At 41.7% G+C, this 21061-nt stretch overlaps 2 protein-coding genes across 2 annotated transcripts in view; both read right to left on the reverse strand.

Annotated features, from left to right (window-relative positions):
- Positions 1-21061, reverse strand: part of LOC149192354 (uncharacterized) — a 257294-nt gene that overhangs the window by 28276 nt on the left and 207957 nt on the right. The gene's annotated exons all lie outside the window — the stretch shown is intronic.
- Positions 2172-8397, reverse strand: LOC149192355 (uncharacterized). The gene is made up of 3 exons (XM_089406168.1): positions 8045-8397; positions 7640-7913; positions 2172-2285 (listed from the first exon to the last, which is right to left on the reverse strand). Exons 1-3 carry the CDS (start codon positions 8170-8172, stop codon positions 2172-2174), a joined length of 516 nt encoding a protein of 171 aa, XP_089262294.1. The 5' UTR covers positions 8173-8397.

The following is a 21061-nucleotide window of genomic DNA, read 5'->3' on the forward strand; positions in this document are numbered from 1 at the left end:
GGGCTTTCTTCCACCTGTATACATGAGATTCCTTGATCATGATTCTCAAACTCCTCGGGTTGTTCCAAACCTGTGAACCTGCTGCATGAGGGGAATGGTCCCCTTATAATATTTTCCTTCGGTACTTTTCAGACATGTACCTTCATGCTTCTTTTTGAATTCAGGCATCCTAGTCACCATCTGACTTACAAACCTCCGGTGCTGAGTCAATGGACATGGTCCCCTAGTGGACTTCCTGCAACTTGATACAACCCTGAACTCAAAAGTATCTTTAAAAGATCTATTTTCAAACACGTACCTTTCTATCGATAAGTGCCACCCTGTAACCTTTGACTTCCATTTCCGAGATGGACATCAGGTTCGATCAGGTACATAAAAGAGATTTCGGGGTTCCTTGCTTTCGTGGAAGAGTCGACCATTTCCTTGATGACCTGCCATTCGGACACTCCTTCGCATAACGGCCGAACTTATTTCAATAAGGCATCCGCTTTTCCTTCCACCCTTAGATCTGAACTTCCCAATGAAGTGATCTTAAGATGGACCATCAGAATCTTCCGTTGTGCCATTCTGATGACATTCTCTGCTTTGACTTCACCCGAGGTGAATTATGAGGAACCCATCGATCCTTCTGTCTTGTCCCAACTACCTTTGGTGATTGCTTTTTCACTCTTGCTTGGGCATTGTCTTCACCTCAGCTCCGATACCATGTTAAGATTAGGTATGTTCTATGCTAGAGCAATTTATTTAAATTTTCACAGTTAGCAATCACATCAACATTACGATAAACTGCAGATAGAACATAAATATAAAACGCAGAAGACAAGCCAAGGGAAGAGGACACAAGATGTGGCGCGAGCCAGGGACAAACCCCACAATGTGTGGGGAAACCCTTTGATCAAATCTTCTTTTATCTTCAAAGTTCAGCAGAGAGAGAGAGAGAGTACATTTACAACAGAAGTCAACACTTTGACTTTATCTAGATCTAAGCATAGATCATCTCCTATAATGATGAGATCAGTTGAAGACATTTTGCTTCAACTGATACCTATTATCATGTTGCATCATCATCATGCTACTGCCCCTGCTAATGTATCATGGTGCTGCCCATGCATATGATCTCATAATGCTGCCCGTCATGCTACTGCCCATGCTCCATGTATTCGTTGCACAGCCCATCTACAATATATCATGTTGCTGCCCAAGACTGCATTATCTATATGTGCCCAGATCACACAACGTTCTTATCTCTATGTCACCGAAGTTTATATACCTAAGCAATATCACTTTCTGCACACAGTATATAATCCCTGTTGACAGCGTTCCATTATATATATGATTGTCTACTACAACATATGTCTATCACTGTGTACAACAGCGTATGTATATTTCCATGACTGTGTATATCCATGACAGTGCTTTGATGTCTCCATGACCTGCATCGTATAGAGTCTCCATAGACTGCTAACTGTCTCCATGAATAAGTCTTCATGAAACTATGTGACTAGATTTTCTATTCCTGGATCTATGTTGCCGGATCCACATACATTGAGAGTGTCAACAATTTGCTACGTGCCATGACTGCACCATACCCTTCTACGCTACGAAATCCACATACATTGAAAGTGTCAGCGATTTCTGCGTGCCATGACTGCACCATGCCCTACTGCGGATTCCTTTACCTTGACAACACCTTTGTTACTTACTGCGGCTTCATTATCATGACCCTGTGCTCAGATAATTCAAAGGATATTGCTCCTTTGATCTCAACTTGACGAACAGTGATATTACCACGTGCAGTAACAGAATGACCAGCAACTGACTTTTCCGAATCAGGGGCGCAAACACTGACATTATAGCGGCCAGTCTCCAAGAGAACTTCAACGAGAGCTCTTATGCCGGGAGCATCAATTCCATCGTCGTTTGTCACCAACAGAGTGGGTCGACAATCATCAACCTTACCGTCTGATTGTTGCTCAGGGATATTCGAATTAAAACTCGTGACCTCTGGACGAGGCTGCTCAATTGGCTCGTCCGGAATATTGGGAGAGTTCGCATCAGACTCCATCGTGGTAGTGGCAAGAACAATCAATCATTCAGTCGGGAGTGTAATACTAAAAAAATATTCGACCCTCAACCCACGTTTCCACTGCGGGTCGAGCAAAGGACAGACCTTATGGAATATCGTAGACCAATTTGACAAGGCGTGAGTAGAGTATTAGGGTCTCAACAGTTGCATCGAATATGAATATATTACCATACTGTGCGTAGATATTCATTTCAGCATACTGTGCGCAGATAGCATATGGACAGCGTGTGGTTACCATTATGCGCAGAAAACATATGGACAACGTGTAGTTACCATGCTATGCGTAGATATTACCTGTACAGGAGCTGCGTGGATGTCTCCAATGTTTACGAGATTATGACTGCGGCTTCCTCTATTACAGCTACTCTTGACTGTGTTTAGAATATCGGCAGCTAGGGCATCCAACGTATTCTTTTAGTGTCTTCTCCTTCTCCAAAAACCCAAGACGTGGAGAGGAGGAGTTCACATGAAGAATGTCTTGTTCTAATGACTCCAAATCCTCTCTTATTTATACTAAAAACGAGGATGATGAATAGACACGTCGGTTGGGCTTCTAGAGCCTACATAAGAGCTGGTCGGCTTGATAATAATTACATAAACAAAATAAATTCATATCTCCATAAATACTTATCAGAATCGGATGATCTTTGGATCAATCCTACACCTCTCGACGAGAGGGATCCAATAAAAATATCAGCTGCCATAAATAAGCCGACCCACATGGAGTTTGGCCCTAGTTGCCAATTTAACACCCATCTTGTGTTTCAGTGTCCCCTTCAGGTTCATCCCCTTCCTCTTCGAACCCTTCCTCCTCATCATACATTGGGTCACTCATATTGGGACCACTGTCCTCTTGTGTTTCATCCCTTCTATTTCTATTCCCCCTTTCCATCATTAAAACCAAGAGTGGAATGATACATAGAAGCCAAAAGAACACCATCTTGGAATATGGATATAGGTGGTGGACAACCTGTAAGTAAAGGAGCAAGTAGAAACAATGGGAAAGAGTAGGAGAGGGAGAAGAAAAATACAAAAAAATTGTCAAAAAAATAAGGGAGTTTGGGGTTTGAACTTACCTCTTTAGCTCTTGTAGATGAAGTCCTCCAAGCTCTTGCTCCAAGCTCATCCTCCTTCTCCTAGCTCCTCCTCCTTCACTCCTCCAAGCTCTCCTCTCTTCTCCTCTCCTTTCCTCTCTTCTCTTCTCCTCTCCTCTCTTCTCTTCTCCAACTCTCATAAACTCAAAGTGAGAAAATGAGGAATGAATGGGGGCATTATTCTTCTCATTCCTCACATTAATCTCACTCTAACCTCACCCTAACCCACCCCCTTTATGTTAAGTTAACATAAATTAAAAAAAAAAATTGGTTTTTTTGCCTTGTGCGCGACCTCCTTTCCGAAGCGTACGGAAGCATACGCTTCCTCCTCCGAAGCGTCGTACGAAGCGCGCTTCGGAGGCCTGGAAGTGGTGCTTCCATACCGCGCTTCCAAATTTCCAGGAAGCGGCACTTCCGAATTCGGAAGCGCCGCTTCGGGCCACGCTTCCTAGGCGCTTCCGTATGGGACGCGCTTCGGGGCTTGGAACCACCGGGGGAGGGGCCACTTCGTGCAACATTGTTCCCAACCACAGTCTGCCCACGGCTCCCTCGGCCTCGGTGACTGAAGACACTGAGTGTTCCAGCTCTGCGCAATCCCAGCAAAGGCTGAATCGCTCCTCTGGCGAGTTGCGTCAATCCTACTTGGCTGAGTAGGATGATGTGGCTTTTCGTGAACCTCTTATGCTTCTCTCTGCCTCTGCGCTGGCCCTCTCCTTGGCTCGAAATGATGATGCAGGCCCTCTATGTCACTTCTTCTCTGCTACCTTCTGCTTAGGAGTAGCTCTGTCTCTTGGGACGACTGCAAATTTTTTATATCATTGATGCCTTCCATCCTCCTATGATCTGTAACCCTTTGATACCATGTTGAAATTTCTAAGTCTGACACATTAGAAATCCCTACTGCATTATCTGGCTTAATTTCTCCTACCTGTTCATTACATTAACAAGTTATTTATAAATATAAATACTGAAATAAACACAAATGCAACCTTAACTCATATAGAGATCAGCGACTGAAATATTGAGACAAACACACAAGGGACAACGCTATTTTTGGACAATTGTACCCAGAAAAACCCGATGCGGGAAAACCGGTGCAGCAGTTCTGAGGGTTTTATTATTATGTAGATTCTTGAGTACAACTAGAGTGCTAGAAATGGCTCACCCAACAGAGATTGTTACACAGCAGTAATACCTCTTGTCGACAAATATTCAGTGTCTCAACTCTAGTCTTCGCCACGAAAATCCTTCTGGCGCTTCCTCTTCGCCTTGCGTCAGCCCTGCTAGCTTCATCTCAGCTCCTAGAGCCTCTGCGTCAGCCTCCTGGCTCTCTACGTCAGCTCTCTAGCCCTCTGTGTCAACCACACAGGCCCCTCAGCCTCTGCGCAGTCCCCAGCTGCCTATGTGTAGCTCTAGTTGCCTCTGCATTAGCCTCTTCGATCTCTGCGCTGACCCTCTAGCACTATCCCTTCCTCTCTGCTATGTACTCATTGCCCCTCGCTGCAACAAACCACTAGCTCGAATTTTCTCAGCAAGTCCCGCTCCAGAAAATCGAACTAACTGATTAGTTTGTGTATCTCCAACTAACCCTCAAGCCTCCTCTTATACTTTTCCTGTTGAGTCTTCAACGGCCGAGATTAAGTCTCTAATCTACGACTAAGATTAGATTTGTCTTGAACCATGTCATTTAGAATATTTTCACCCAGTTTTATATTAATACCCATTAATATTTTAATTTTCCTAAGTTTAGACTTAGGAACCCCATTAAAAATATTAATTATTTTAATATCTCTCCAACCGGTTGGAATTTCCCGAAACCATTTCTGGGTCTTGGAGCTCTTATGTGCTTTAGCTTCTCCACCAATTTTCATGGCTAGAGCCCAAAAAATGCTACCACAAATCAACATTCTCAAGAGTCTATCACAATGGTTCAACCCTTTGTACTTTGATCTACAAATTATTTATACAACTTTCCCTAAAATATCTTGATTTAAATATCAAGATTCATTTACAAAATATCTCAAAATTGTTTACAAAAATAGATCTATAATATAGGAAAATAAAACTTTTTAAGCCTCTTGGCATTGAATTCGAGGCTTCTGGTGATCACTGGGCTGAAAAGACTATTGTTTTGTTGCTCCTAAAAATCTGCATCCTGTTGCTAAAAACCTATTGTCTGTTGCTAGATATCTTTGTCTGTTTATTTGAGGAGCTGGCATATCTTGTCCCATCTTTCTTCATCTGGAGTGGAATATTTAATTAACTTTCTGAATGTTTAATCCACTTCAATGTATTTCTGAAAAGTGGGTTTAATTACAAACAAATGATTGATCTCATGCTCAATCAATAAATCAAAACTTAAGCCTTCTATAAAAGCTTTTCCTATAATAGTTCCTCTGATTTTGGCAAATTTGGATCTGTCTGTAGCTATAGAATGGAGCCTGCGTTGATATTCTTCAAGGGGAATGAGATTGTTTGCCATTCCTCTCAAACCTGGAAGTCCCTTTTGATGCAGAATATTGTTCTTATGAAATTTCTGAATGCTGGCTTCTAAATCATGGCATTTATTTTCTAGCTGCAGCATTAGATTCCTTTTAGTGAAAAATCCTTCTCTTTTCCAAGATTGTTTTAGTTTTGTCCTCTATTTCATATTCTTCTAGTTCTTCCCTTGCTTTTGAATTCAGAATTTTAATTAATGTTGTAGCCTCTCCTGGTTATTCCTTTTAGTGAGAATCCTTCTCACTTCAAGATAGTTTTAGTTTTGTCCTCTATTTCATATTCTTCTAGTTCTTCCCTTGTTTTTGAATTCAGAATTTTAATTAATGTTGTAGCCTCCCCTGGTTTTGGACCCAGGTTTTTCTTTACTTCTGTAATCACTTACTTTGATTTTTCCAATAGTTCCTCCTATTCAAAAATAATTTCAATAGAAGGCCACAAACCCCATTCTTCATGATCAATTGATATTGTTCCTGCATAGCCTTCTTCCATACTTCTTGATGAGAAGCTTCCTCAAATGTAGTTAGTTCATCTTCTATTAGTTTTTTCATGTATGTAGCATATCTAAAATGTTTTTTTGGTCTTTTGCTTTCTCTAAAATTTCCTTTCGCAGCTCCATGTCCTTAGGCATCTTCAAGAGTAGCATATAATCAATTTGGCCTTTTCCTTGTGTCGGGTATGATCATATGTTGAATAGGCTCACTTGGTCCTTCTTCTTTTTCTTCTTGATTTGTAGTAGGATTGTCGTGGTGCTCTTCTTCTTCGAATAGTGGTATGTCTTCGTCATCGGAATCAATAGGAATATCTTTGGATCTTTTGTAGGCATGGTTTTCATCAAATAGAACGTCCCTGCATACTTCAATATGTCTTCCTTCCTTGATGTAGATTCTATATGCCTTTGAAGAAAGACTATAGCCAATGAAAATCCCTTTAATGCTTGTAGAATCTAGCTTGTTTTGTCTGTCCTTTCAAACATGGATATAGGCAAGACATCCAAAGATTCGAAGATGGTCCACACATGCCTTCCTTCCTGTGAATGCTTCTTCGAGTGTCAGATTATCAAGGATTCTCTGAGGGCTTCGATTTTGTATATATACAGCAGCCATTGCAGCTTCTCCCCATAGAAATTTAGGAATATCTTGATAAAAAATTATTGTTCGTATAAATTCTTCAAGTGTTCAATTCTTCTTTTCTGTAACTCCATTTTGTTCGGGATTGTAGGGAACAACGATCTCCCTCTTAATTCCTGCTTCTTTTCAATATGCAATTATTTCTTTTGAAGTGTATTCTCCACCATTATCGGATCTTAAAGTCTTTATTCTTCTTTCGGTTAAGGTCTCTACCAATGTTGCACACATCGCGATCGGGATTTAATCGGCGCCGGGAAAAAAGCGGAAAAAATCGTTAAAATCGGGAAAAAAATCGGAAAAAAGCGGGAAAAAATCGTTTGGCACAAAAATATTCATTTTTTTTCAATTTTTTTCAATTTTTTTAATATCTAAACCATCTACAACATAAAATAAATACATTGACACATAAATATGATAAAAAAACTAATATATAAGATGTTTAATATCATTTCTAGCGCTAAAATCACACATAACATTGAATCATGTCCTGAATAGTAAGTCCTGAGTCCCAAGTCCAACTCAGCCTCAAAATATCAACAAAAAATATGATAATGTATCTCATCATGTCATAATGTCATATACAATAAAATGAAAGTCTAATCCTATTGATTTCCTCTGCCCCTCTTGCGAGAAAATGGCACAACTTTCTCTTTCCCTCTAGATGTAGAAGCTGGTGCCTGTGGTGGTGGAAATGGCAGTGGAGTCTGACGTGCTCTAGAAGCTGAAGAACTAGTAGTAGCAGCTATAGGAGGCTGAGGTGGACGGAGACCACGTCCTCTACTGGTGGTAGTGGTAGCCCGGGTAGCCCGGGTAGCCCGGGTAGGCGGTGTCACCTCCTCCTCCTGCTCCTCCAACTCCTCCTCCCCCTGCTCCTGCTCCTGCTCCTCCTCCTCCTCCTCCTCCCCCTCCTCCTCCCCCTCATCCTGCACTAACCAATCCTCAGTGGGATCCATGAGAGGCCTCTCGGTCTCAACCCTCCATTCAGCAGTGGTGTCAATCCCATCCAATGAGATGGCTTCCGTATCAGGTGTCTTCTCTAGTTGTTTCACCCACAATCGAAGATTGTAGTAGACATAGACCATGTCATTAAGTCTATGGGACTCCAACCTGTACAAAGTTCATGAAATAATAAATTAATAATTAATAATTAATATTATAAAAAAAATATTGTTTAAAACTTTAATGAATTCAAAAATTTATTTGGAAATTTGCAATATTTTAAATGTTTAAGTGTTAACCTATTGCGCTTCTTGTTGTGTATTTTTTCAAATACACTCCAATTGCGCTCACATCCCGAGGAGCTGCATGTTTGGCTGAGGATGCGTATGGCAAGATTTTGCAAAAGGGGTACTCTGCCACCATACATCTTCCACCATGCGTCTACAACAAAATTACAAATAAAATTTTAAATAAACATAAGAAAAAAATGGAATTTGAAGAAACAATGAAATTTGAAACAAAGTTACAAAGTACATACTACAAACTAAAAAATACCTGGCATTTTAACCGTCCTATCAATGACAGCCATATCAAAGCCAAATAAGCCACCTGACAACTTATATTGCTCAATTTGTCTAGAGATCTCCATACGTTCTTCTGAAGATCTCAACATCTTTTGGACACAGGTTAATAATCCTTCCACGACCTCAACATCAAAATTAAACCCACATGCATAAGAAAATGCAGGGTTCAGGAAAAGCCCAGCAGCATGAATGGGACGATGGAGTGTGTTGTTCCATCGCTCATCAATGACCTTCCATAGAAGGAGTTGTCTCTGGAACCCATCATCTCCCTTGTCATCATAGTAGGACCGAATGGCTTCTTTGGCCCTGTCCATGGCTTCATACAAATAGCCCATTGCGGGCTTCTCACCATCTACCAACCGAAGAACCTTTACCAAAGGTTCAGTGACAGCGCACACCTCCTGCACTCCCGCCCAGAAGTCTTCTTGGTATGAAACAAGTCTGCAGACGGCCTCTCCTTCTGGTTTGCGGCTCATTGGCGAAGAACGCCACTCCTCTGAAACAAACATTCTCTTCAAATCCCACATAGAATTCAAGAGGGATTGAAGAGATATGAAACTCGTCGCAAACCGTGTAATGGCGGGGCGCACCAACTCTTTGTTGTTGGTGCATTTTCTCATCAAGCTAAGCACAGATGTGTGATTGTAAATAAATTTTGTGATGGTTTTTGATGAGTCAACAGCCTCTTTGACAAAGGGAATTTTCCCTATGTCCTCTAACATCAAATCAATACAATGGGCAGCACAAGGTGTCCAAAATAAAGTAGGATGCCTGTCCATAAGCATTCTACCAGCAGCAACATAATTTGCAGCGTTGTCCGTTATGACTTGGACAACATTTTCTGCACCCACCTCCAAAATAAACACATCCAGCAAATCACATAAATTTTTTGCATCTTTGATTTGATGAGTTGCATCAACAGATTTGATAAACATAGTCCCCAAGGGACAACTAACCAAGAAGTTTATAAGGGTTCTCCCCTTTTGGTCAGTCCAACCATCTGACATAACAGTGCATCCTGTTTGTGCCCATGATGCCCTAAAATCCTCCAATCTTTGGGTGCAGTCACGCTTTTCATCTTGAAGAAGCCGGCCTCTGAAATCATGAAGAGAAGGGAGTTTGTACCCCGGGCCAACACTGGCAACAGCATCAAGAGTAGGTTGGAAAAATGGATTATTCCTTATAATGCTGAAAGGAATATCACTCCAGAGGAGAAATTTTGTCATCAACTTGTCAGCTTTTTCTTTTTCAGTTCTTTTCATCATTGAACCGATAGTTGGTTGTGAACCAGGTGTGGTTCGAGGAACAAAATATGATGATGCAGCATGAGCAAACGGATTGACTGACGCTGCAGTAGAACCTGTGCCACTTGGCCCACTTCCTTCAGCTGACCTTTTTAGTTGCCTTTTGAGTTCTTCTTTGGCGTCTCTAGTGTGCTCTAATTCTCCCAATGCTCTCATGGCTTTTTGGATAATTTCAGCATTTGTCTTTAGACAGGGCCCCACATCACGTCCAGGGATTTGTGCAAGGTGGAACTTCAACCTGTATATCCCCCCGAATATTTCCTTTCCACACAACTTGCAATACAAGTTTTGTCTATCATTCGGAGTTTTAGGGTCACCATATTCCCAGAAAGGATCCAATTTCCTTGGCATGTTTGTTTTTGAATTTTGAATTTGCAAACCTATGGAAAAATAAGGATTAGGAAATAGGAATTTAGGATTACATAAATGATAATAGTAAATACAAATTACAATTTAGCATTTGCAAAATTACAAGCTAATTATTTCCAAAATCCCAATTTCTAAACCCAAGTCACCCAACCAAATGCCAAAAAACAATGAAAAATCAAAAAAAATAAACAATGTTTAAAGAAAATGAGAAAATAAAAATCAAAAATTGGTTCTCATAGTCATAACAAATAACCCATCCCAAATCAATGAAAAATTTCCAAAAATTCTTTAAAAACAATGAAAAACAAAGTTTTTATTGAACCAAAACAAAAAAAAATTAATCTACATACCTGGTTTATGGACAAATTGGCGATCTTGGCTTGGATTCCTCCTAAAATCGCTTCGATTCGCTCCCACAACCGACGGCAACCCTCTCCCTCCCTTCTTCTCCTTCTCCTCCGCGGCGGACTGCTGAATGAATAAAAAAAAAATCGTTTTTTCCATATAAAACCCCGCTGCCCGCGCCCTCCGCGATTTTAACCGAAAAAATCGCGATTTTATCGAAAAAATCGCGATTTTTTCAAAAAATCGCGATTTTTTCGATAAAAATCGCTATAAAAAAAATTGGCGATTTTTTCGATAAAAATCGCGCTTTGAATCGGCAAATTTAAAAAATCGCGATTTTCCGATTTTATCGCGATTTTATCGCGATGTGTGCAACACTGGTCTCTACTTCAGACCTAAATTCTTTGAACTTTTCAAATATTTCATCCTTTGTTTTGAGTAGATAGAGCCATGTCTTTCTAGAGTGATCATCAATGAAGGTTACATAATAAAGATGACCTCCAAGTGATTTATCGAAGATAGGCCCACACATCTGAATGGATAAAGTCCAATATTTCCTTAGACCTTGTTTCAGAACTTGCAAATGGTTTCCTTGTATTCTTTCCTAAGGCACATCCCTTGCATATTTCTTCACGATCTTCTTTAATATCGGGAATGTGTAATGTTCCTAACTAGGAAATTCAGTGATACATAGAGCAAATAGACAAACCAACATCCAGAAATGAGATACAATCAATAAACACCCATGAAAGCAATACAAATAGAGAACATCTAAGCCATTTTATTAAATCTTTTTGGAGAAAATACAACAGTGATGGAATGGTACACCTGGGCTTGTCTCCAAGGACAAGCATGACAAAACCCAGGTGAGGAAATGATGATCCTAAAGCTTCCCAACTGTTGCTCCAAAGTTAATCTACGCTGCTTCCTATGCTCAGAAAATTATGCAACTTCACCTCCCGGCTCCTCAACAAAAACCCACCAAAACCCAGGAAGGGTTTGGCCTAGTTCAAACCCCTGAAAATTGACCTCCAAGGACCATGTGCTCCTCCTCATGCTAGCAAACTCAGTCTGTTTGGAATTGGCTGGGAAATCCCTTCAAATATGCCCCAAACACTGAGATGTTATCCCTTATGACTTTCCTCCCTTCTCTCAACTAATCCCAACTCCATAGCTCTCTCCACCAACTCCCACATGAGCCCCAAAATGGCCCTCTGTGCAGTCCACAAAAGTTGTAAGTCAAGCTGCCCCAAATGCAGCAACCTCCTGCTCCCAAACTCCTCCGAAAGGTTGATCCTCTGTTGTACTCCAACTCTCCAAACTTTCTGGGCAAGTGCTGCTCAGATGAACTCCAATCACCTTTGTGTGTTCCAGAAATACGCTCTGTTGGTTCGAAAGTTGAGTGGTATGGCCATAAATCTCCTATGATTCTCCTCAAGGTAGTGTGAAATGCCTTCCTAGGGTGGCACTCGAAGTCCCCGGAGGAAAGGTTGAGTCTCCCCCCTGTGAAACTCAATGTTAAACAACCAGTGAACTCAGCTAAGCAGCTCGAGCAACACAAGTAAATTCGATGTGCAAATGAATGCCTCAATTGAGGAGCTCTTCCTCTTCATATCTTCGTGGGCCTTCCTTCCCTCATGTGGGCACCTCTCCAAGCCATTCAACTCCCCTCCAAGCCAATTCGAATTGCCCAAGTGCGTTTTCCCACGTGGGTGGTCCCCACCTTCCACTAGCAATGTAATTCAGCCTTCCTTTCTCCTAAGTTCGTAAGTCAAAAATGCTTTGGTTCTTTTACTTATCAAAATTTATGCAAAATTGTGGAGAGACCAAAACCTATTACAAATTTATTTGGGAACGGACATGATAGTCCTCCCCTCCCAAATGTTGCTTGCCCTCAAGCAACTTCAGCACTGGGTGCTCCAGAATGTGCTCACCCTCCCATGTGGCATCCTCATCCGACAGGTTCTTCCAACACACCAAAAACTCCCTAATGGTCTTACTCCTTAGCGTCCACTCTCGGGTCTCCAAAATGGCCTTAAGCTCCAAAACCAGATGGCCCTCATCATCCAGTGGGGGTAACTCTACTACTGTTGTCACCTGTTGTCCCAACACCCTTTTGAGGCATGAGACATGGAAGATGTTGTGAATTATGCTCCCCTTGTAGGCCACCTCTCCAAATCGTCTGACCACCCTGTACGGCCCATAAAATGGTGGTTGTAGCTTTTCGACCCCTTTTTCCTTCAAGGTGGACTATCTGTATCGTTGTAACCGGAGATACACCAAATCCCTCTCCTCAAAGTGTCTCTCAGTCAGTGCCTGTCAGCATACATCTTCTGTTGATTTTGTGTTGTTACTAAGTTGTCCTTGAGAGCCTTGAGGATGTCTTGGCTCTCTAGGATCCAGTCTTTGGCCTTTAGGGCCTGGATGTCTCCAAAAACAATGTCAACAAAAGATAATGCATCATAACCATACAAGGCACAGAAAGGAGTCATACCGATGGACATGTCACAGGTGGTGTTGTAGCAATACTCGCCCAAGTGCAGCCACCGAATCCAAGCCCTCTGCTGCCCAGTCACATAGTTCCTAAGGCACCCCTCCAGCCACGGATTAACTGGCTCAGTCTGGCCATCTGTTTGGGGGTGGTAGCTCGTGCTAGGGGTGAGCTCATTACCAACCAATCTGAAGAGCTCCTGTCATAATCCTCCTATGAACCTGTTGTCCCGATCACTCACTATGTTCTTAGGAAGTTCGTGCAACCAGAAGACCTGCCAAAAGAACAGCTCTGCAACCTGTGAAGCCGAATACCGGGTCAGGATGGAAAAAAAGTGGGCATACTTAGTCAATCGATCAACTACTACATAGACGCCATCCTTGCCCTATACTGCGGGGAGCATAGTGATGAATTCCAAGGAGATACTCTCCCATTTCCCCTCAGGGATGGGGAGCGGCTGCAATAACTCGGCGGGGTCAATCAGTTCTCCTTTGTTCCTCTGACATGCCTCACACTCCTGTATGTGCCTCAACACGTCCCCCTTGAGGCCCTTCCATGTGAAACGCTCTGTGACTGCCATGTATGTTTTTCTGAACCCCTAATGCCCTGACAATGGCGATTCATGTGCTACTTGGAGCATTCTCTCCCTCAACTGCAAGTTGGGAACTAGAAATAAGCGCCCTTTGTAGTAGATGACCTTGTCCATCACCAGGTAGTGCTCATCTGCGTGGATTCCTTCCAGAATCTCGCATGCCCTCTTGTCTTTCGAATACTCTACCAACAATTGGACCTTCCAATCATGGCAAATGCTCATGAGTGAGAGGCTTGCAGGTCTCCTGGATAGGGCATCGACCACTACATTGTGTTTCCCCCACACATACTCTATGTTGAAATCATAGGCCTGCACCTTGTTGACCTATCTATGTTGTCTGTCGTCGAGGCCCTGCTGCCTCATGAAGTGACGAAAACTATTGTGATCAATCTTCACTCGAAATCTGTTACCCACCAAATACTGCCAAAATTTGGCCAAGGCATGCATGATGGCTAGCATCTCCTTGTCATATATAGAATATGACCTCTCATGGGGTAAGAGCTTCCGACTCTCGAAAGTAATGGGGTGCCCATCCTAACATAAAACTGCGCTGATTCCCTCACTAGATGTTGATTTGGGGTAGCATCGGATGTACTTTAGCCACGAAATTTGGTGGAGAAGTTGGGGCACATGAGATCTCCAATACCCAAAAAGGGTTTGGGCAGATTCTAAACAAATCAGGAGCTATTAAAATAATTCATATTTTAATGGAGTCCCTAAGCAATGTCGTTGTTATTGTTATCGGGATATTATTGGCGAGGGGAAAAAATCAGAAAAAAAAAAATAAATAAATAAATAAAAAATAAAAAATAAAATAAAAAATAAATAAATAAATAAATAAATAAATAAAAATAAATAAATAAATAAATAAAAATAAAAAATAAAAAATAAAAATAAAAAAATAAAAAAATAAAAAATAAATAAAAAATAAAAAATAAAAAAAAATAAATCGTAAAATACAAAAATATCCATTTTTTTTCAATTTTTTTAATATCTAAAGCATCTACAACATAAAATAAATACATTGACACATAAATATGATAAAAGAACTAATATATAAGATGTGTAATATCATTTCTAGTGCTACATCACACATAACAGTGAATCATGACCTGAATAGTAAGTCCTGACTCTTGAGTCCCAACTCAACCTCAAAATATCAACAAAAAATATAATAATGTATCTCATATCATGACTCATAATGTCATATACAATGAAATGAACCAAATAACTAAAGTCTAATACTACTGATTTCCTCTGCCCCTCTTGCGAAGAAATACAATAGCTTTCCCTTTCCCTCTAGATGTAGATGTCGGTGGAGTTGGCAATGGACTCTGCGATGCTCTAGAAGCTGAAGAACTAAGAGCTACAGGAGGTAGACCACGTCCTCTATTGGTGACAGGGGTAGCCTGGGTAGGTTGTGTCACCTCCTCCTCCTCATAAAAAAATCGGAAAGAAAAGAATGAATAAATAAATATATATATATATATATTCATTCCAAAAGACTTTTTTCCAAAAAATCGTGATTTTTTCAAGTTAGCGCTATTTTTTGAGAATAAAAAATTAGCATAAAAATCAGTTGATAATATTTCCAAACACAAAAAATTGTGATTTGCCGATAATATCATGATTTTCGCAACACTATCCCTAAGTTGAAACATAGGGAAAATAAAATATTAATGTGTATTAATATGAATCTGTGTTAAAGTGGTCCAAAAGACATGGATCAAGCTAGATCTAATCTTAGCTGTTGATTGGGGACTTAATCTCGACGGTTGATATGTCAATAGGAAAAGTATAAGAGGAGGCTTGAGAGTCACTTGGAGAACACACCAGAGTGATTAGTCATTCTATTCTCTAGAGCGGGGTTTGCTAAGAGAAATAGAATCAGTGATCAGAGAGCAGCTGAGGGGCATTGAGTACACAGAGACAGAGAGGCAGAGATAGTGCCAGGAAAGCAGTGAAGCAGCCAAAGAGAGTGGCGCAGGAGCAGCCAGTGCTCACGCACGGCCACGCAAAGGCAACTAAGTGCTGCGCAGAGCACTAGAGAGACCAGCGTAGCTGACGCAGAGGCTTAGAGCGCTGATGCAGGGCCTCCTGGGGCTGACGCAGGCAAAGATAGGCTGACGCAGGTCCAGCGTTGGGCTAGAAGAGGTTGATGCAGTCCAGATTGGGCAGATGTTGGGGTTTCTGGGGCAGATTGGTGCTAAGTAGCTACCGTAAGGATTATCCGGGGTTTCAGCCAATAGATTTGTCAAAAACAAAGAGGTATTACTGCTAAGGAAATTCTCTGTTGGGTAGGCCAGTTTCGACACCCAGATTGTACTCTGATATTGCTTAATAAGAAAACCCTCACATAGTTGCACCGGTTTTCCCACATTGGGTTTATCTGGGGACATTATTCCAAAAATAATGGTGTCATATGGTGTGTTTGTCTCTGTTTCTTTTTAGTTGTTGATCCGTAATATGTTGAACATGCACTAGTGTTTATTTTCCGTATTTACATTGTAAATAACTTGTCAAGGAAAATAACAAGTAGGTAGGAATAAATCAGATAAAGTGCATGGAGGGTTTCTAACTAAGTAATCTTAGAAACTTCAACATTTGAGTACTTACATTGTAAATAACTTATTAAGGAAAATAATAAGTAGGTAGGAATAAATTAGATAAAGTGCATGGAGGGTTTCTAACTAAGTAATCTTAGAAACTTCAACACTAGATGCATCACACTCCACGGTGAAGGACTGGGAGAAATCCTAAAGTGCCAATACTAGACAGCTGCTCATCACCTCCTTGAGGCACTCAAAAGTTGAATGTGCCATATCTATCCATGTGAAAGCCTCTTTCTTAGTCAAATCTGTGAGAGGAGTTGCTAACTACGAAAACCCCATGATAAACTTTCGGTAATACGTGCAGATGCCCAAGAAGCCCCTCAGCGCTGTCACATCTCTAGGTACCGACCAATCATGGATAGCTCGTATTTTCGCCTCACGTACCTTCACCCCATCTGTGCCAATAATATGTCGCAAGTAGAGCAACTCGGTCAAGCCCAACTCACGGTTGGATAGATTGGCATAGAACTGTTGTTCCTCCAAAATACGCATCACCTCCTCCAAGTGTTGGAGATGCTCCTCCCAAGTTCTGTTGTATATCAATATGTCATCAAAAAACACCAATACAAACCTCCTCAACTACCTCCAGAACACATGGTTCATACAAGACTGGAAGGTAGTCGGGGCATTGGTCAACCCAAAGGGCATGACCAAAAACTCGAAGTGCCCATAATGGCAAAGGATGCCCCTCCTTGCGGAGGTGGTGGTGGTGGTCCCCTCTTTGCCGGACTCTCACCATCTCCCACACCACACTCCAACTCCACCTCATCCTCCTGATCACTATCTGAGTAGACCTCGATGTAGTGGGCTTTGCTAGTTGTGCACCAATGGCTTGGTGCCCAGGGCTCCCGAAAAGTAAAGCATAACTTCCTCCTCCTAAGGTCCCTCCGTGTCTCATCATCCAGCTGCCTCCCCCCTGCGTTGCTCTCTATGACAGTGGTCTAGTATCACTCCCCTTCTGCAGGTAGGGAGTACATGCAGGAAAGGGTTCTCGTGACTTGGAGATGGCCCCTATAAATCTCTGGCACATGTAACTACTTCCTGCAGCATGGACAGTCTGCGTGACTTCACCAGTCCATGCAGGGGCTCAAGTAGGCCCTCTATGAAGGTGTACACCCTCCGAGCATCTGATAGGTCCGACACCATCACTGAGACTCTCAAGAACTCTAATATGTACTACTCTAGGTTACCTGTTTGTCGAAGTTGGGTTAGCTCCCTGAAGTGAGCCTCCAGATCCCTCTGATCAAAACGCTCCACCACCCTCCTGGTGAAATCCTCATATGAAGTCACATTGGCATGCCCCAAGGTAGCCAAGCCATGAAACCACCAGTCGTGGGCTTCCCCTTCTAAGTGCAGCGTGGCCATCTTGATGGCCTCCAACTCCATCATCCAGTTGAGCTGGAAATAAGTGTCCATCTTCTCAACCCAGACCTAAGCGGTGCACTTGGCACTGCCATCGTATGTGGGGAAGTACATTGTCCCTATAATTCACTGCAACTCATAGCTTTGGGTACCCTATCCTCCATAGCCCTTGCTCTTCTCATTCTGCTTGAGTTTGCAGAAATCTTTGAAAGAGAGTGCTTCCCTGAAGTCTACTCCCATGGATTGCCATTCCCTGAAGTGCTCTCCCATTTGTGAAGGATCTTTAACCCCTACTGGTTCATTTTGTGCCAAAGGCACAAAATAGGGCAGTGTAGCTCGAGTTGGCCCACTTGTTGATGGAGGTTGTGTCGCAGGTGAAGGATCGTCGAATTGTGGAGAGGCCCCTGAAGTCTTTCCAAATAGAAACCCCCTAGGAGCGCTTCTCTCCCAGTTCTGCATTTTGATCTCCTCTAGCATTTCCTTCTAATCCTTTACTAAATCATTCAGAGCCTTTAAGAGGCTATCAAAGGCCATCTCCTCCCTACTCTTAGGCTCTCCCATGTCTTCCACTATTGTTGCCTTTCCCCCATCATTTATGTCTGGAGTGATCTCCAACTCTCTTTCTCTGCTTCGGTACCTCTGCCTCTTCTATGTAATATTTTGTCGGTCCCCTTCACTCATAGGAGAAACTCCCCATGGCTGAGGCAAGATCTGGACTCTGATACCACTATAATATTCCTAACTAGGAAATTCAGTGATAACAAAACAAATAGAGAAACCAACATCCAGAAATGAGATACAATCAATAAACACCCATGAAAGCACTGGAAATAGAGAACACCTGAGCCATTTTATTAAATCATTATGGAGCAAATAAAACAGTGATGGAATGGTGAACCTGGGCTTGTCTCCAAGGACAAGTGTGACAAAACCCAAGTGAGCAAATGATGATCCTAGAGCTGCCCAACTGCTGCTCCAGAGGTATCTATGCTGCCCAGAAAACTGTGCTGCCTCCTGGAAACTCTGCTTCTTATGCTCAGAAAATTCTGCAACTTCAGCTCTCGGCTCCTCAACAAAAACCCACCAAAACCCAGAAAGGGTTTGGCCTAGTTCAAACCCCTGAAAGTCGACCTCCAAGGACCACGCCCTCCTCCTCACGCTAATAAACTTGAACTGTCTGGAATTGGCTGGGAAAGCCCTCCAAATCTGCCCCAAAAACTGAGATTCTATCCCCTATGACTTTCCTCCCTTCTCTCAACTGATCCCAGCTCCATAGCTCTCTCCACCAACTCCCACGTGAGCCCTAAAATGGCCCTCTACACAGTTCACAAAAGTTGTAAGTCGAGTTCCCCCAAATGCAGCAACCTCCTGCTCCCAAACTCCTCCCAAAGGCTTACTCTCTGTTGTACTCCAACTCTCCAAACTTTCCCAGCAAGTGCTCCTGGAGGAAATCCCAATCATCTCTGCGTGTTTCGCTTTCTGTGTGTTCCAGAAATACGTTCTGCTAATTCGAAGGCTAAGTGGTATGGCCACAGTCCCCCAAAGGAAAGGTTGAGTCTCCCACCTGAGAAACTCGATGCTAAACAGCCAGTTAACTCGGCTATGCAGCTCGAGCAACACAAGTAAATTCGATGTGCAAATGAATGCCTGAGTTGTGGAGCTCTTCCTCCTTATATCTTCGTGGGCCTTCCTTCCCTCATGTGGGCCCCTCTCCAAGCCAATTCGAATTGCCCAAGTGCCAAAGTGCGTTTTCCCACGTGGGTGGTCCCCACCTTCCACTAGAAATCTAATTCAGCCTTCCTTTCTCCTAAGTTCCTGAGTCAAAAATGCTTGGGTTCTTTTACTTATCAAAATTTATGCAAAATTGTGGAGAGACCAAAACCTGTTACAAATTTATTTCGGAAGGGACATGGCAGAATGCCATTTACCATGAGAGAGGGAATAACATTGTAATGTAAATGTCCATATCTTCTATACCATAGTTCAATGGGACTGATTTCCATGTGAACTAGTGCTTGAGGATATGGTGTTATTACTCTATATAGACTTCTTTCACGAATTCCAATAACCCTAGTTTTATCAATGCTTGAATCTTTACCCCAAGACAAAACCTTTCCATCTACAAAAGCAACTCTATCACCTTTATCTTCTAAGCAAGAAATTGAAAGTAAATTCTTTTTCAAACCTGGAACATAGAGTATATTGTTGAGATGTAGCTTCGCTCCATTGTCCAGCTTCAAAGAAGTTGATCCCTAGCCTTTCACAACATAGCTTTTATTGTCTCCCAGTTCCACTCCATGAGAAGATTGTTCCTTTGATAGAGTATGAAGTTGTTTGTTATCTCTTGTCATGTGTCTTGATGCTCCACTATCAATAATCCATGCATTGTCATCATTGAGTGAGCCTGTGAGTGCAGCCAAAAACCCTTTAATTTTGACCTTGTCGAATAAGTTGTAGATGATTCTTTTGATCCACCTTCCTGCAATATTGAATCCCATTTTCAAGTATCTTGCCATAGAGGGAGTAATCCTTTCTTTCAAGTTAATAGAGTGCTCCAATCTTCCTTGACCTTAGCTTTGATACCATGTTGAGAAATCAATGCTAGTAGAATTAGGGTTACATTTATCTTTCTTGATAATTACTTGTGAATTATATTGACTTCCTTTATATCTTTATTATATTATCTTTCATCAAGAAATTACCAAACATGTGTGTATGAAGATCACAAGAACAAGAGACAAAAGATGTAGGCACTCTGCCAGGGCAAAACCCCTATCTAGGGGAAAACCCAGTCAAACATCTTCCTTCAGTAGTTAAGATGAGATAATCCCAGACTCTTCAACCTTTACACAGACCTCCTCCAACCACCAAGTCAGCCCTTCCTTCCAACAACTTCAATCTAGGTCTTAGACCTTGTCGCTGCAGCACTTCGACGAAGCAAATCCAAAATTTCGAACTTCCAGCAGAATCTTCAACCCAGCACTTTCAAAATTTCAACCCTCCCAGTAGCAAAACTTCAATCAAGTAAATAGCCCAATAACTTCACATAAAAGAGAGAGAAAGATAGCCCATAAAATCCGACTTGTACTTCTTCCTTCTTCCCCTTGAACTTCGCACTTTTTCTGCACTTCCTTGATGTGTATCGAACTTGTTGCGTTGATGTCCAAATAGATCGAACTGCTCTTCTATATATAGCCTCTTCTGTGGATCGAATTGTCCTCTTGTAGGCCGACTTCATTAGGCTAGGACCGACTTGGTGTGGAGGTGAAAAATTACATTTTTTACTCAATAATAATTCTTTTTACATGATACAAAAGCCCAAGAAGGGTCTCACTAAATGGACAATGACTCTAATGACTCAGTATAAAACCTAGAAGTACACAATGGGGATTTTGACCTATAAAATGACGAACCAAGCATGAAACCCATGCTTTAATAAGTTATTGTAATAATAATAAAAAAATATTTTTCATTCTTTGACTCAAATATAAATACAAGGACCGAACCTAGTTACATTCTTCAACAAATATTTCCTAGAAATGAGTAACTTATTAATCTTTTTCAGAGCATTAATTAATCTTCAATACCAATTCAAAAACATAAATGAGCAGTGGACAAGAGACACAAGAATTTTAGGTGGAAAACCCCCTCTAGGAC

Source organism: Pinus tabuliformis, chromosome 2_2 (assembly GCF_031772625.1).
Source record: "Pinus tabuliformis cultivar Carrire ecotype Pingquan chromosome 2_2, CPIR1, whole genome shotgun sequence".
Taxonomy (NCBI): Eukaryota; Viridiplantae; Streptophyta; class Pinopsida; order Pinales; family Pinaceae; genus Pinus; species Pinus tabuliformis.

What these genes read in the sequence shown, in the direction of transcription:
- LOC149192355 (XM_089406168.1), bottom strand. Translation starts at nt 8,172, where the DNA reads ATGTATGGTGGCAGAGTACCCCTTTTGCAAAATCTTGCCATACGCATC. An exon ending in CACAACAAGAAGCGCAATAG is followed by an intron (nt 7,914 to 8,044) that starts GTTAACACTTAA and finishes AACTTTGTACAG; the next exon opens with GTTGGAGTCCCATAGACTTA. An exon ending in TGGAGGAGCAGGAGGAGGAG is followed by an intron (nt 2,286 to 7,639) that starts GTGACACCGCCT and finishes ATCTGCGCACAG; the next exon opens with TATGCTGAAATGAATATCTA.